The sequence below is a fragment of the Elephantulus edwardii genome, unplaced genomic scaffold (genome assembly GCF_000299155.1).
Source record: "Elephantulus edwardii isolate Elephantulus edwardi_28Jun2011 unplaced genomic scaffold, EleEdw1.0 scaffold00101, whole genome shotgun sequence".
NCBI classification, from domain to species: Eukaryota; Metazoa; Chordata; class Mammalia; order Macroscelidea; family Macroscelididae; genus Elephantulus; species Elephantulus edwardii.
In genome coordinates this window covers 12,044,880-12,060,940 of record NW_006399851.1, presented here as the reverse complement: position 1 = coordinate 12,060,940, position 16,061 = coordinate 12,044,880, and the positions used below count along the sequence as shown (strand labels likewise).

Genomic DNA, 16,061 nt, shown 5'->3' with positions numbered 1-16,061 from the left:
TAAAAGGGATATGTGATTAGGTATTTTTGTCATGACAGGAGTCCAGAGTGAAGGCTGTATAGTGGAGTGGACCTGGGGGGAGGGATTGTAAAACAGTGAAAGAATTTTTCTTTTACTTTTCCAAGAGGGTAGTGTACTAGGGGGGAAGGTTGGGAGGGGAGAAAAGTGTAAGAGTGAATGAATGGAAATCCAAAGTTTCTCTAAATTTTCATTGAAATTGATAATAAATTTTTTAAAGATAAAAAAATAATAATTAAAAAATAACTGCTGTTTGAAGACTCTTAATTATTTTGTAAAGTTGGTTATTTGAAGACCAACACCTAAAACTGATTTAAAGTTTTAAAATCAAAGTTTTTGTGCAGCAATGAATGAGTGGAAACCCAAAATCTCTGTAAATGTTCATTAAGATTAATAAAATTTAATAAAAAAAAAGAATGTAAAAAAAAGAACTTTTTCTGGGATGCATTGTTGTTAGTTGTTATGTGCTATTGAGTCAGCTACAACTCACAGCACCATCCTCATAATCCAGGCTCAAGCTCAGTGTTAAAGTCACTGTCAATCCAGCTCATTGAGGATCTTCCTCATTCTCACTGACCCTCTACCTTTCCCAACATTTCCTCCTGAAAATATGTCCAAAGTAAACAAGGAGCTTTCTGGATGCTCTTCCTTCAAGATAGATTTCCTTTTTCTTTGAATAGTCAATGGTATATTCAGTACTCTTCAGAATACCACAGTTCAAATCATTGATTCTTTTTCCATCTTCCTTACTCATTGTATAACTTTCAGGTGCATAGGAAACAATTGGAAATACCATGGTTTAGATATCTTTAAACTAACATCCTGGCTCTTTGGCACTGTGGTCAGGTCTTTGACAGCATGATTTCTCCACTGTAACACATCTTGATTCCTTGACTGCCACTAGTGTAGGTACTGAGTGTAAATCCAGGCAATACTGAGACATGTGTAAGTGTTTAAAGTGGATAGCTTTGATAGGCATGGTGTTATAAATGTACTAATTTTGCTAGACAGCACTTGTGTGTCTTTGGTGGCCTTTAATCTTATGACTTTTATCTCCCAGGACAAAAACCTGTTTCACATATTGTAATTGTCTGCTTTAGAACAAGGTTTTACCATCAATCTTAAAAATCTGAGCAGTATTTTCTAAAACCGTTATGATCAGCAGTAGCTTTATTTTTCTAGACTCTTTTCTAAACCAGTTCTATGATTCCTCTTTCCCCTGCAATATAGAAACTGATTGTGAACAATATTTTAGGGGTCAGAGTTAGACTTCATTGTTGCCTTCCACTTCCTTTTATTGGGAAATATTTGCCTACTTTCAGATTAAACTCTTATTTTTTTTTTAAACTCTTATTATTGATCTTGTTGTATACTGCTGAGTTGAAACTGACTCATAGCAGACCAGCCAGCAGGTTTTCAGAGGCAGTTTAATATCATGGGAGGAGACTGCCCAGCTTTCTTCCTCAGAGCAGCTAGTGGGTCCAAACAGTGTGCCCTTGGATGTCAGTGCATCTCCTTAACACTGGGCCACCAGAGCTGTAAACTGGTTGAATTCAACAGTTACATTCTATTTATATATAAGAGTGAATCTTCTGCTTTTAATTGAAAATCAGTTCTACTGAGTGTTGCCATTCCTAATCCTCGCTACATTAGTACACTTTGACTTTGGGGAAATAACTTGGTCTCTCTAAATTTTCTCGTCAATAAAATAAGTTCACACACTTAGGCTGTTTATCACTCAAAGTTCTTTGGTACTCAAATGAAATGATGAAACACCCTCCCCAGCCCAACAAAATGACCTTTAACTGCTATGCTCCATACACAGTGAGGTGCTGTCATTAGCCATCTTGTAAATCACAGGGATTCTCTGCTTTCTCTTGGATTGTTTCTCCTGGCTTCAGTGTCCACCAGAAAGAATTTTTTAATGAAACACTATAGATTTTGTTTGCTATTGATGCTTGAGTTCCAGGTTTTCAATCTGAGTTTATTAAGTTTTTTACTTGGAATTGGAAAAATTTGGCTCTTAAAGAGAGCTAATTCCAGTATGTATAAAATGATACATTTTATAATGAACAGACAAAAATTCTCACCACTGGACCAATCGGTAGCATCAGGATGGATGGTGAAGAGATTGAGATTGTTCACAGCTTCAGTTTGCTCGTCTCCACAGTCAACACTCTTGGCACCAGTAGCCAGGAAATAAAAAAAAAGTATTGCGATGGGAAAGTCTGTGGTTAGGGACCTCTCTAAAGTACTCAAGAGCAACGGTGTCTCTCTGTAGACTAAGGTGCGCCTGATACAGGCCATGGTCTTTGCAATCACTTGTTATGCTTCAGAGAGTTGGACAATGACTAGGGAGGATAGAAGGAGAATTGATGCCTTTGAGCTGTGGTGCTGGAGAAGAGTATTGAATGTACCATGAACTGCCAAGAAAACAGATTCATCCTAGAGAGGGTTAAACCAGGCTGCTCCTTGGAGGCAAGGATTCTGGGGCTTCGTCTGACATACTTTGGACATGTTGTAAGGAGAGACAGGTCTTTAGAGAGGGACATCTGCTGGGTAGAGTAGAGGGACAGCGCAGGAGGGGAAGACCCTCTATGAGGTGGATTGATTCAGTGACTGGGGTAATCGGGATGGGTGTGTCAGAGGCAAAGTGATTGGCACAGGATAGAGCACGGTTTAGGGCTGTTGTACATAGGGTCACTATGAGTCGCAAATGACTCGACGGCACATAACAACAACAACAACAACAAGATAACAGTGTAGTTTTCAGAGCTCTTTCTGTTACCAGATTCGGGTAATTCCTATTCCCAGTTCTGGTTGTTCCTTTCATATGTGCATATAACAGAATAGCTAGAATGTTAACTAAACACATGGATTTAAATGTCTGATTCCTTGGGATAGAGTCAGTCTGGTGTGACATGTGAAAAGTGACCTCAATATGCCTCTGTTTTCTCATCTGTAAAATGGAGATGATAATAATGCTGTGATGATTTTTAGTTGAGATAATATGTAAATGGCTTAGCCAAACACCTGGAACACAGTACTCAGAATCTTTTTTATATTATGTAATTATCAATAATGATTTTTGAAAATTTATTCAGCCTCATTTCTTTTTTTTTAAATAATTTTAATGAACATTTACAGAGAATTTAGATTTCCATTCATTCATTGCTGCACTTCTCTACCCGCCCAGCCCTCTCCTCCCACCCCCTCAGTTCGCTCCTCTCTTTCAAAACTAAAAGACTCCCTCCCTGGTACACAATCCCCCACACACCCCTCCCACCGCCCCAAGTACATTCCGCTATGCAACTTTAATTGTGGACTCTTGTGAGCCTCATTTCTTTTAAAGTCACATTTTAGTGAATTTTTATATCCTTCCTATGTCCATTTCTTACAGTCTATATTCAGAATATGAGTTTAAATTTTGTGAAATACTTGAATCACACTCTCATTATTTCTCCCATGTGAGGAATATATATAACATAAATTTCATCATTTTGAGCCATTTTCATGTGTACAATTTGAAGATATTACTTAATGGTGCAGCCAACAGTGCATGTGTTTCCAGAACTTCCTCATCAGGCCTCCGTAGAGCTAGGTCCCTGGTGTGTGGTGTGTGCACGTGACCACTAACCTAGCACCAGGCCTACCTATCAGCACTGTAGAAGAAAACCCTGGCGTCCATTTCCAGAATAAAGTTTTAGACTATTTAATTGGCATAGTTAAACTAAATAGAAATCATTGTGCCAGATACAGTATTTATCCTAATGACAGTCCTCAGAACAGAGCAAGGAAACACTGCATTGTTCAAAATCAGGAAAGATGTACATAAGGGATGTGTCCTGTCTCCATACCTTTTCAACCTGTTATGCAATGATGTGACTCAAGAGGGTAAGGTCTGCCTGATCCAGTCCATGGTCTTCACAATTACTTGCTATGCATCAGAGAATTGGACAGTGGCTAAGGATGACAGAAGAAGAATTGATGCCTTTGAGCTGTGGTGCTGGAAAAGAGCCTTAAACATACCATGGACCACCAAGAAAACAAATAGGTCTGTCCTGCAAAGGGTGAAACCAGCCTTCAATATGGATTGAAGCTCAACATCAAGAAAAAAAAGATTCTTAACACTGGCCGATTGGCAGCATCATGATAGATGGTGAAGAGATTGAGATTGTTAACAGTTTTCATTTGCTTGGCTCCACAATTAACACTCTTGGCACCAGGAGCCAAGAAATTAAAAAAGACATTGCACTGGGGAAGTCTGCTGTCAGAGACCTCTCCAAAGTACTGAAGAACAACGATGTCAGTCTGGAGACTAAGTTGTGCCTGATACAGGCCATGGTCTTTGCAATTACTTGCTATGCATCAGAGAGCTAGACAATGACTAGGGGTGATAGGAGTATTGATGCCTTTGAGCTGTTGTGCTGGAGAAGAGTGTTGAATATACCATGGACTTCTAGGAGAACAAACAGGTTTGTCTTAGAGAGGGTGAAACCAGGCTGCTCCTTAGAGGCAAGGATTCTGAAGCTTTGTGTGACATATTTTGGACATGTTGCAAGGCAGGACCAGTCCTTGGAGAAGGACATCATGCTTGGGAGGATGGAGGGACAGTGCAAAAGAGGAAGACCCTCGAGATGGATTGATTCAGTAACTGGGGTAATGAGGGAGGCTTGTCAGAGACAATAAGTTAGCACAGGATACAGGGTTTAGGGCAGGGTTTAGGGCTGTTGTACGTAGGGTCACTGTGAGTCACAGGTGTCAATACTTAACAAAAACAGTGAAGCTCAGAGAATTTATGAAATTTAGCAACAGAGTATAAGCATCTGGGAGGCAGTATTTATTTTTTTCACTTTGTTTACAATCATATGCCCAGTGCTTAAAACAGCTCCTGGAAAACAGTGGTCAGTGGGAGCTTGTCTAATAGAAACGCATTCTGTAAACACGAAGCTTTTTTTTCACAGCTGAATCGATACCACCATTCAGTACTTTTAATCTGTGTATCACTCACTGCCATCAAGTTGATTCCAATTCATAGTATCCCTCCATGGCGTTTTCAAGGCTGTAAATCTTAGTGGGAAAGTTTGCTTCTTGACCTCAGAGCCACTGGTGGATCTGAACTGCCGGAGAGGTGTCACTTTTGCATCAGCTATGCAACTTTCTCTACCACCAGCGCTCCCTCATAGTTTATTCTAAGATACGTTAGGGAACTGTTCTGTTAAAACAATTCCTTTTGTAAAGGAGAAAATGTCCATTAATTATGTTTTTGGTTTGTTTTTATTTTCTTTTCCATTGTTAATGGTAGTTTTCTTTTTACTAGAATGGGATTTTCAAATTCATGGTTTACTTAAAAACAGGGTATACTTACAAGTGATTACTAAGGTCATTTCTGAACTTGCTCTTTTCTGGATTAAGTTACAGTGATACAAGCTGTAATTTGAGTCTTCCTGCACCAAATATCAAGTTGTTTCTTTTCTCAAAGAGAAAACAAACTTTGGTCTTTCATCGGGACTGTCATCTGTACTCAGTGGAGGGATTGTTAAAGATAACACTGACTAGGTCTCGTGCTAACTGTAATTTCTGTGTGTCTGAAATCTGATGTGACTTTACCACTCGTCTTCTGTGTCACAGCTGGTGGACAGTGAGGTGGTTATGCTTTCCGCACACTGGGAGAAAAAGACAACCAGCCTGAGAGAGTTACAGGACCAACTCCAGCAGCTTCCTGGTTTAATAGCGGACTTAGAATCTGTGACTGCAAATCTCAGTAAGTGTGATGTCTGTATCTGTGTGTTGTTTTTAGAACTGAAGATAATTCAACTTGGACTTGGGTACTTGGTAGAATGTCAAGCTATAAGAGTAGGAAAATTCTTGGTAGGTGAATAGAAATTTTTGGAAGATGTTTCTAATTTCATTTTTTCTTATTAAGCAAAAGTTAGACTGATAAGGATTTAAAGTAGAAATGATTTCTAAAATATATCAATAACCGTTCCTGCCTCAGTTTGACTTAATTACCATTTTGTTGATTTCTTGAAGGAACTTGGTGTTCTCTGTAGGACATTATCTCTCTTTGTTTGAAAATTTGATTGTGGAGTATACAGGAGACTGGGCTGACTTTGTTCTGAATTTGTTCTTACTTTTCCTTGTTGCTTTTAAAATTCATTGTCTGTTTCAAGTCTTGTAATATATTACTCTATCAACAAACTCCTGAGAACAGATGAACAAAGTTAATTTAAATGAAGGGCCCATTTCAGTTAAATTTATACCTTGTGGAAGTATTTTTTTAATTTATATATTTTTATATGGGTGGGTTATGTGTTATATGTTATATTTTTTATTTCTTGGGCTTATGTTCAGAAATGATCTTTTCTGTTTGACACTGCTACATAACAGGGTAATATTGGGGCAGACTTGGTATGAGCCAGAATTGACTTAAGAACAACAGTTTTCTTTATTTGATGTTTATTTTAAATAACCAAACTTAAGATATTAGTGAAGCAGGAGGTAAGAGCTATCTACCCATAGGTAAACTCTCCTTGAGCTAAAAATCTGATCCAGAGTTAGAGGAGAGATGCTAACATAGCCTCTTTCCGTTTGTCAGTATACTTTACTTAAAAACCAACCAAAAGTTGGTGGAGAAGGTAGTGAGCAAGTTATGGGCTAGTTTTTTTGTGAGTGAATAAAAGACTTAGGTGGCATTTGGAATGTCTCTGTGTGGTATAAGTGGTTAAGTATTCTTTTCCTAACTAGAAAGTCTGTGGCTTGAACACATGCAGAGGCTCCGTAGAAGATTTGGCGACCCTTTTCCATCAGATCACAGTTTGGAAGCCCCACAAAACCCACTTACACTCTGTAACACATGGAGTTTCTGAAAGCTGGAATCTGGTCAATGGCACCTGATCTGGATTTGTGGGTTTTTTTTGTTGAGCGTCAACTATACAGTCACAACAGGAAGTGTGAGGATGGCTCAGGACAGGACAGGGTTCAAATCTGTTGTTCATAGATCTGCATGGGTTGTACTTCTCCTTGATGGCACCTAAAAACAACACTATATAACTAAGTCCTTGGCTATTAACTGAAAGATTGGTAGTTTGCAGTAACCTGAAGGCATTCTGGTGGTCTAGCAGGTAGAGTGCTGTACTGCCAACCCAAAGGTGGGTGGTTCAGATCTTTCAGCTGCTGTGTGAGAGAAAGATGAGCAGTCTCTTCCTCCTTGACTTATAGCCACTGAAATCCCACCGGAAGGTCAGCTGTTAGTTGATTCTAACTCAAAAGCAGTGAGTTGAATTGTAGAAACACTTTGGAAGAAATGGCTTGAGGACCCTGTAGGGTGCAGTTCTACAGTACATAGGGCTGCCAGGGATCAGAACCCGCTTAGTGACAATAATTGGTTTTTGTACTATTTCATTTATTGTTAGATGCTGTGCAGTCATTATTATTAATTCTCACAATGCCCCTAAAAAAAAAAAAGCTTATATTATCCCTTTACAAGTAAAATGACTGAGGGAGCTCTGGTGGCCTAGGGGAAAGAAGCTGCACTGCAATCCCAGAGGTATGTGGTTCAAATATACCAAATGCTCTGCTGGAGAAGGAGGGGCAATCTCCTCCTGTACCAGTCAGATCTGATTTGATGGTATACCCCACCCCCACACACTAAATAAATAAATAAAAAATAATAAAATTACTGAGGCTTGGAAAGAATGTGATTTGTTCTGGGTAATTGTTGTTAGGTGCCATCAAGTTGCCTGTGACTCATAGTGACCCTTTGAACAATAGCTCTATCCTGAGTCAGTCTCACTGTCTCTGACGCACCTACTCCCATTATCTCAATTACTGTATAAATCCATCCCATGCAGGGTCATCTTCTATTGCACTGTCCCTTTACTCTTCCAAAAATGATGTCCCTCTCCAAGTACTGGTCCATTCTGGCCACATGCCCAAAGTATGTGAGATACAGATTCAAAATCCTTGCCTCCAAGGAGCAGCTTGGTGTGAAACCTCTCCAGTACAGACCTTTTTGTTCTCTTGGCAGTCCATGGATTTAAGCTGTAGTTGAGGGAATGATCTTCTCTGTGAATGATGGGCCAAGTAGGGTGGCAGCTCTCAGTAGGCCTTGGGGACACATCTTGCATGGGCTGTTTTCTTCATGTGCCTTAGTGACTTTGAGCTCGTTCTGCCCAGTTCAATTATGGCTAACCACCAGAGTAGATTCATATTTTTAACAGAAATGTGGATGAGCAGGAAAGATAGCTGCATAGCAACCCGATCTGTTGATCAGAGTCAGAAACAACAGCACTAAGAGAGGACATCTGACCACAGGGCTCAGAGTGGGGGTTGTGCTCCACCTCCTGCAATCATCCCGTCCCTTGCAGCAAGCTCCTGAGAGGGCTCGCTATGCCTCTTCCCACTTCTGTTCCAAAATTTGGGTCTGTTCTCATTTCATTTTGCCAGTTATTTTTGAAATAATTCAAAACAGTTTAAAGCCCTGTGTCTTGTCTTGAGACGTTTGTTTTGTTAATTTCCAAAGGTAGGACATGGAAAAATATTCTAGAGCTTATAAAAATATCTCAGAGCTGTAAAATAACTGTGGTTACTCTGCATTATTTCTCTGTTGCTGAGTATAGGAATATTTCTTCTCCAGCTGTGGGTAACTAATAGAAATAACCCCCAAGATACTTGGAATTTTCTTCTGGCCACATTCTTTTAGCTTGCCATCCTGGATACTTTTAGAGTATAGAGTTGCTTACTTTCCCCCAGATATGTGTTTCTTTCTTTGCAAAAGCTAGATTCATTCCAACCATACCTTCCCTATTTTGTTTGGATATAACTTGTTTATAGTTGTTGTTTGTTTGCTGTTGTTAAGCGCCTTTAAGTCCACTCTGACTCATAGAAACCCTGCACTGCAACAGATGGAAACCTTGCCTGATCGTGTGCAGTCTCTGCCAGGTAGAAACCCACTGTTGTAGTCAGTATGTCTGTTCATCTCTTTGAGGGTCATCTTCTCTTTCATTAGCTCTGTGCCTTTCCAAACATGATGTCATTTTCAAACAACATAGTCAAAGTATGAGAGACCAAGTCTCACCATCTTTCTTTCTAGGGAGCATCCTGGCTGAGCTTTTTCTAAGACAGATTTGTTTGTTCTTTTGGCAGTTAATGGCATAGTCAGTAAAGTTATTTTATTTTCTTTATATTCAGTATATCAACTTTCACATGCATATGAGGAAATTGAAAATAGCATGACTTAGGTCAGCCAGGCCTTAGTCTTTAAAGAGAATCTTTGATCTTTAGAAAGCATTTCTACAAGTCCTTGACAGCAGATTAGTCCAATGCAGTGTGCCTTTTGATTTTGTGACTGCTGGTCAACACAGGTGTTGATTGTGAATCCAAGTAAAATGAACTTATTGACATGATCCACTTGTGAGGATTTTTGTTTTCTTTAGGTTGAGGTATAATCAGTACCTCGAATCCATTGAAGGTTATAATCAATCTTTTATTTTTGAGATTACTTTCAGCAAGCCAAGTTGTATCACCTACATAGCAGATGCTTGATGAATCTTCACCAATCCTGATGCCACATTCTTTTTCATATAGTCCACCTTCTTGGATTATTTATTCCTCCAATAGTCATACAAATCGAATAGATATGGAGAAAGTATATAACTCTGGCTCTTCATTTTAAACCATGAAGTGTCCCCTTGCTGTGTTCCGACAACAGCTTCTTGGTCTAGGTAGAGGCTTTGTGTGAGCACAATTTAAGTCTTCTGGAATTTCCATTCTTCCCTAATATATGGCTAACACAGTTGAATGCCTTTGCATAGTTAATAAAGCACAAATAAACATCTTTCTAGTGTTGTCTATTTTTAGCCAACATCCTTCTGACATCAGCAGTGATACCTCTTATTCCACTATCTCTTCTAAATACAGCTTGAATTTCTGGCAGTTCCTTGTTAATGTACTGCTATGTTTTAATAATCTCTAGCAAGATTTTCTCAGTATGCAGTATTGTTCTATCACTTTTCTTTTTTTAATGGGAACAATGTCTTCCTGTTGGTTGGCTGGTTAGCTGTCATCCAAATTTCTTGTCATAGACTAATGAGCACATACTTCACTGCATCTCTTTGTTAAATCATTTACACTGATGTTCTTTCAACTCCTGAAGTCTTATTTTTTTGCCAGTGCCTCCAGTGCAACTTGGTTCTCATTCAGTGCCATTGTTTCTTGATCATGTTCCTTCTTGAAATGGTCTCACATCAAGCAATTTTTTTTAATTCAGTGGCTCTGTGTATTCTTTCTGTGTTCTTTTTGATGCTTCCTGCATTAACCAATATTTTGCCCATAGAATCCCTCAGTATTGCAACTTAGGACTTGAGTTTTAAATACTGAAATAAAAGGGAAAAATTACATAGAAACTAACAAACCAAACAAACAAATCTAACCCCATTGCCAGCAAATTGATCCTAACTCATGTCACATAGAACAACCCTGTAGGGTTTTCTTGCTATAATCTTTCTTCCTTTTGTACCACCAAGGACCTGCTTTACTTAGGAGATACCTCTAATATCTAGATTGTTAGGTGTTTGATATGTTGTCAATCTGAATTACGTGTTGTTAATTGTTATGTGCCATTTAATCACTATGACTCGTTGTTGTTGTTCTTGTTATGTGCCATCGAGTCGTTTGTGACTCATAGCGACCCTATGTACAACAGCCCTAAACCCTGCTCTATCCTGTGCCAATCACTTTGCCTCTGACACACCCATCCCGATTACCCCAGTCACTGAATCAATCCACCTCATAGAGGGTCTTCCCCTCCTGCGCTGTCCCTCTACTCTACCCAGCATGATGTCCCTCTCTAAAGACCTGTCTCTCCTTGCAACATGTCCAAAGTATGTCAGACGAAGCCCCAGAATCTTTGCCTCTAAGGAGTAGCCTGGTTTAACCCTCTCTAGGATGAATCTGTTTGTTTTCTTGGCAGTCCATGGTACATTCAATACTCTTCTCCAGCACCACAGCTCAAAGGCGTCAATTCTCCTTCTATCCTCCCTAGTCATTGTCCAGCTCTCTGATGCATAACAAGTGATTGCAAAGACCATGGCCTGTATCAAGCACACCTTAGTCTCCAGAGAGACACCGTTGCTCTTGAGTACGTTAGAGAGGTCCCTAACAGCAGACTTTCCCATCGCAATACGTTTTTTGATTTCCTGGCTACCGGTGCCAAGAGTGTTGACTGTGGAGCCGAGCAAACTGAAGCTACGACTCATAGTGACCCTATAAACACCAGCTCTGTACCTTGCTCTATCCTGAGCCAACCTCATCATATGAGATAAACCTGGCCCCATTGCCAAAGTCCTTGTGTCAGTCCATCTCATCCACAGTCTTCCTCTCCTGAACTGACCCTCCACCCTTCCAAGTATGCTGTCCTTCTACAAGGATTGGTGCCTCTTGTCAATGTACCCAAAGTATGTGAGATGGAGCTTCAAAATCATTGCCTCAAAGGAGCAATCTGGTTTCACCATCTCCAGATAGAGACCTATTTTTTTTCTTGACAGTCCATGATATGTTCAGTATTCTTCTCCAGCACCACAACTTAAAAGCATTGATTCTTCTTCTGTCATCCTTAGTCATTGTCCAGCTCTCAGATGCATAACAAGCAGTTGTGAAGACTGTGGCCTGGATCAAGTGTACCTTAGTCTCTAGACTGACATCATTGCTCTTTAGCCCTCAGGAGAGGTCCTTGACAGCAGATTTTCCCAGTGTGGCTCATCTTTTTCTTTCCTGACTGCTGCTGCCACAAGTGTTGATTATGGATCTGAGCAAGATGAAATCATTAGTTTTAATCTTTTCTCTATAGCATGATACAGCTTTTTGGCCCAGTGGTGAGTATCTTTGTTTTCTTGATGTTGCAATTTACATAGGAAGCTCTAGTAACCTTTAAGGGCAAAGAACTTCACTGCCAACCCAAAGGCAAACTGTTCAACCCCAACGGCAGCTCCATGGGAGAAAGATGGGAGATCTCCTCTTGTGCGATATATATCTTCTGAAAACCCCCTACAAGGTGAGCTCTGAATTGACTTTGACAAAGTAGTACTTAACAACATCATTTTAAATACATGCTGCTTTTAGGTTTTAAACTAGTGGTGGTGTTTGATTCTTCTTACACTTAGAAATTACTCTGTCGTTATGTACCATTGAATTGGAACTGACTGATAGCTGACCCTCCAGTGTGTAGTCAGAGGCAGTAAGTCATGTGGGAGGAGATTGCCCATCTCTCTCCCTTGGAGCAGCTAGTGAATTAGAACTACATGCTTTTGAGTTGGCAGCACAGCTCTTTACCACTAAGCCATCATGATGCTTCTGTTGTTATGTGTCGTTGAGTCACCTATGACTCACTGAGGCCCTATACTGAGCCAATCTCACTGTCTCTGACACACATACCTCCATTATCCCAGTTACTGTGTAAATCCATCTCATCTGGGGTCTTCTTCTCCTGCACTATCCCTCCACCATTCCAAGCATGATGTCTATCTCCAAGGACTCAAGAGTGCTGAAGAGCAACAATATCAGTCTAGAGACTAAAGTGCGTTTGATCTAAGCCATAGTCTTTGCAATTACTGTTTGTGTATCAGATAGATGGACAGTGACTTAAGGGTGATAGGAGAAGGATTGGTGCCTTTGAGTTGTGTTGCTAGGGAAGAATATGGAACATACCATGGACAGCCAAGAGAATAAACAGGTCTGTCCTAGAGAGGGTGAAACCAAGTTGCTTTTTGAAGGCAAGAACATTGAAGCTCTTTCTGACATACTTTGGGCATGTTGCCAGGAAGGGGCAGTCCTTGGAGAAGGAGGAACCACTATAGTTCCCATTAATTACCTTAGAAGATAGTCAAAACTAGCAATTCAAAGGCCTGGTATTCTTTGAAGGGACAGTAGTGGTGCAGTGGTTAATCCTTTATCTGCCATCCAAGTCTGTTGTTTCTCACTGCTGGAGAATAGACTTGGTGATCTGTGCCTATGAAGATTATTGTAAAGTTCCATAAAGTAAATTTTGACTCATAATATTCCAAAACCAGTAGTAAAAACCCCTAACTGATCGAGCACTACTGTTTTGTTTAAGTGCACTGTTGCATCCACTGGATCAGTCCATGTCATTGAGGGTTTTCCTCTCTTCCGTTGACCATCTACTAAGCATGCCCAAAGTGTGTCTTTCTTTTGGCAGAATTTATTATATTTGATATTCTTCAGCAACAGAATGTAAAGATGTAAATTCTTTGATCTTCCTTGTTAGATATTCAGCTTTCACATGCATATGAGGTGACTGAAACAGCATGGCCTGACTTAGGCACGCCTATACCCTTAAAGTGACATACTTGCTTATTAGCCCTTTAAAGGTCCTTGCAGCGAATTAGCCCAATGTTGTTGTTAGGTACCTTCAAGTCAACCATAATTCATAACGACCCTATGAACAACAAATCAGTGCCTTGCCTGTCCTGTGCCATCCTCCTTGTCTCTGATATGCTCAAGCCCATTGTGTTGGTCACTAGTCAGTCTTGTTGAGGGTGATCTTCTCGTTCTCTGACACTCTCCCTTTCCAGCATGATGTCTTTTCCCAACCACTGGCCTCTTTTGATAACATACCCAAAGTATGTGAAACGAAACTTTCAATGTCTTTGCCTCTAAGGCTACCCTCGTTGTGCCTCCTCTCAGATAGACTTGTTTTTTTCTTTTGGCCTTCCATGGGATATTCAGTACGGTACTCTTCTCCAACACCATCATTCAAAGACATTGATTCTTCCAACTCTTCTGTCATCCTTATCATTGACCAACTTTCAGATGCACACAAAGCAATTGAAAATGCCATGACTTGCATCAGGCACACCATAGTATTTAAACTAACATCCTTGCTCTTTAGTACTGTGAAGTCCTTGGCAGCATATTTTCCCAATGCAACATGTCTTTTGATTTCTTGATCAACATGGGTGTTGATTGTGGATCCAAGTAGAATGAAATAATTTATAATTTTCAGTTTTTTCCCCATCTATCTGTTTCATATTAATCCAGTGGTGCTGTTTATTGTTTTCTTGTTCTTGAGATATAGCCCTTATTAAAAGCTATCAATCATCTTCTATTTTCTTCAGTAAATGCTTCAAGTCTTCTTCACTTTCTGTGAGCAAGGTTGTGTTGTCTGCATAAGGTAGCTTGTTAATGAGTCTTCCTCCAGTCCTGATGCCATATTTTTCATCATAGTTGAGCTTCTCGAATGATTTGCTCAGCATACAGATTGAATAGTTATAGAGAAAGGATACATCCATGACACACACCTTCCTGATTTTAATCCTTGCAGCGTTACCTTGCTCTGTTTGGACAACTGCTTCTTGGTCTGTGTATAGACTTTGCATGAGCACAACTAAGTGTTTTGGGATTCATTCTTGTTAGTGTTAACCATCATTTGTAAGCAATAAAACACAAGTAAACATTTCTCTGGTATTCTTTGATTTCAGTTAAGATCCATCTGACATCAGCAATGATATATAAACCTATTCCACAGGAGATATTATTGACATAGCCCAGTGCACTATGTTATTTAATTTCTTGACTGCTGCTTCCATGAACATTTGTTGGGGGACCAAATAAAATGGAATCCTTGAAAACCTCTGTATTTTGTTTACCACAATTTTTCTTATTGATCCAGTTATGAGAATTTTTGTTTTTGTTTATTCCTTTATGTTGAGTTATGATGCCCGTGCAGGGGGGTGGGGTGGCGCGCCCCCAGCGGCTGCTCGCACTGGAGGGGCCGCGCGCCTCCCACTGGCCTCCCGCGCTGGGGTGGGGGGTGCGCACCCCGCTGGCTGCCTGCGTAGGAGGTGGGGGATAGGATGCATGCCTGCCATCTGCTGGTTTGGGTTTCCTTGGACAGATCAAAGAAGACAATTACCTATACAATGGATTGCTGAAAGTCACTGTGAGTCTAATGACCTTAACCGTGGCAGCATGCGCAAGAGGACCGACATTCTAAATGCGCCACATATTTTGTTCTGTTGAATGCTTCTGCCAAAAGATGGTTAGACCTGGGGGGAGTCTGTTCACAATTCTCAGGTTCCCTTTATCATATATAAAGGGGGAGGGCAGTGACACCTACTTCAAAATATAGTATGACCACTTATGGGGGGGGGGTAACAGTGGCAGTGCTGGAATTGGAAACACTATCCCTGACCACAGAGTCCTCAGTCAGGCGAGGGGACCAGACTGGGGTAGGGGCAATTGGAGGGGGAGTATACCAGCCAGCACCTGGGGGGTGTTGCCCTGCTCAGGATGGGCTGCCCTCGGCCCCCGGCTCAGGGCGAGTCGTCGCGGCCCTCTGCCCAGGGCGGGCTGCCCTCAGCCCCCAGCTCGGGGCGAGCCATCGCAGCCCTCTGCCCAGGGTGGGCTGCCCTCGGCTCGGGGTGAGCCGTCGCGGCCTTCAGGGTGAGCTCCTCAGTCCCCAGATGGTGCCATCATCTACTTAACTCAAGTTCTTGAGTTTTCTTTTAATTACAGTCAGCTTCTTGTGAAAGGACACAACCTTGACATTTACCTTTCCTGGTTTTAAACTTGAAGCATCCCCTTCTGTCCTCATGATTGTTTCTTAGTCTATGTACAGGTTATACATAAGCATAATTGATGTTCTGTAATTCTTATTCTTCATAGTGTAACCCATAATTTGTTATGATCTACACTATCCATAATACTTTATGATCTGCACAAATACCTTTTGCTTATTCAATAAAGCTCAGGTAAACATTTTCCAAGTGTCCTTTATTTCAACCAAGATCTGTCTTACATCAAGATGATAATTATGGAAACTTTATATGGCAGTTCTACTCTGTCCAACAGAGTTTCTATAAGGTGAAATTGGCTCAGTGGTACAATCCAGTAATAACTGTATTGGCTGGCTTAGAATAAACTCATAGATCCTGGGCTTTTAAATCTTTTGGCTACATATTTTAAGTTTCATTTAATCAGTGATAATATTCTTTACAACAGCAAAAATTTTCCTCTACTGAAGTCTG

General features: G+C 40.5%; 1 protein-coding gene across 2 annotated transcripts in view; it reads left to right on the top strand.

Moving 5' to 3' along the window:
• The window catches only part of DTNBP1 (dystrobrevin binding protein 1), a 194,800-nt gene that overhangs the window by 8,203 nt on the left and 170,536 nt on the right, over nt 1-16,061 (top strand). For both annotated transcript variants that reach the window (XM_006891620.1, XM_006891619.1), the window contains one exon: nt 5,650-5,782. In XM_006891620.1, the coding sequence (XP_006891682.1) occupies nt 5,671-5,782 (112 nt within the window). In that variant the 5' untranslated portion in view covers nt 5,650-5,670. The remainder of the gene's footprint in view (nt 1-5,649; nt 5,783-16,061) is intronic.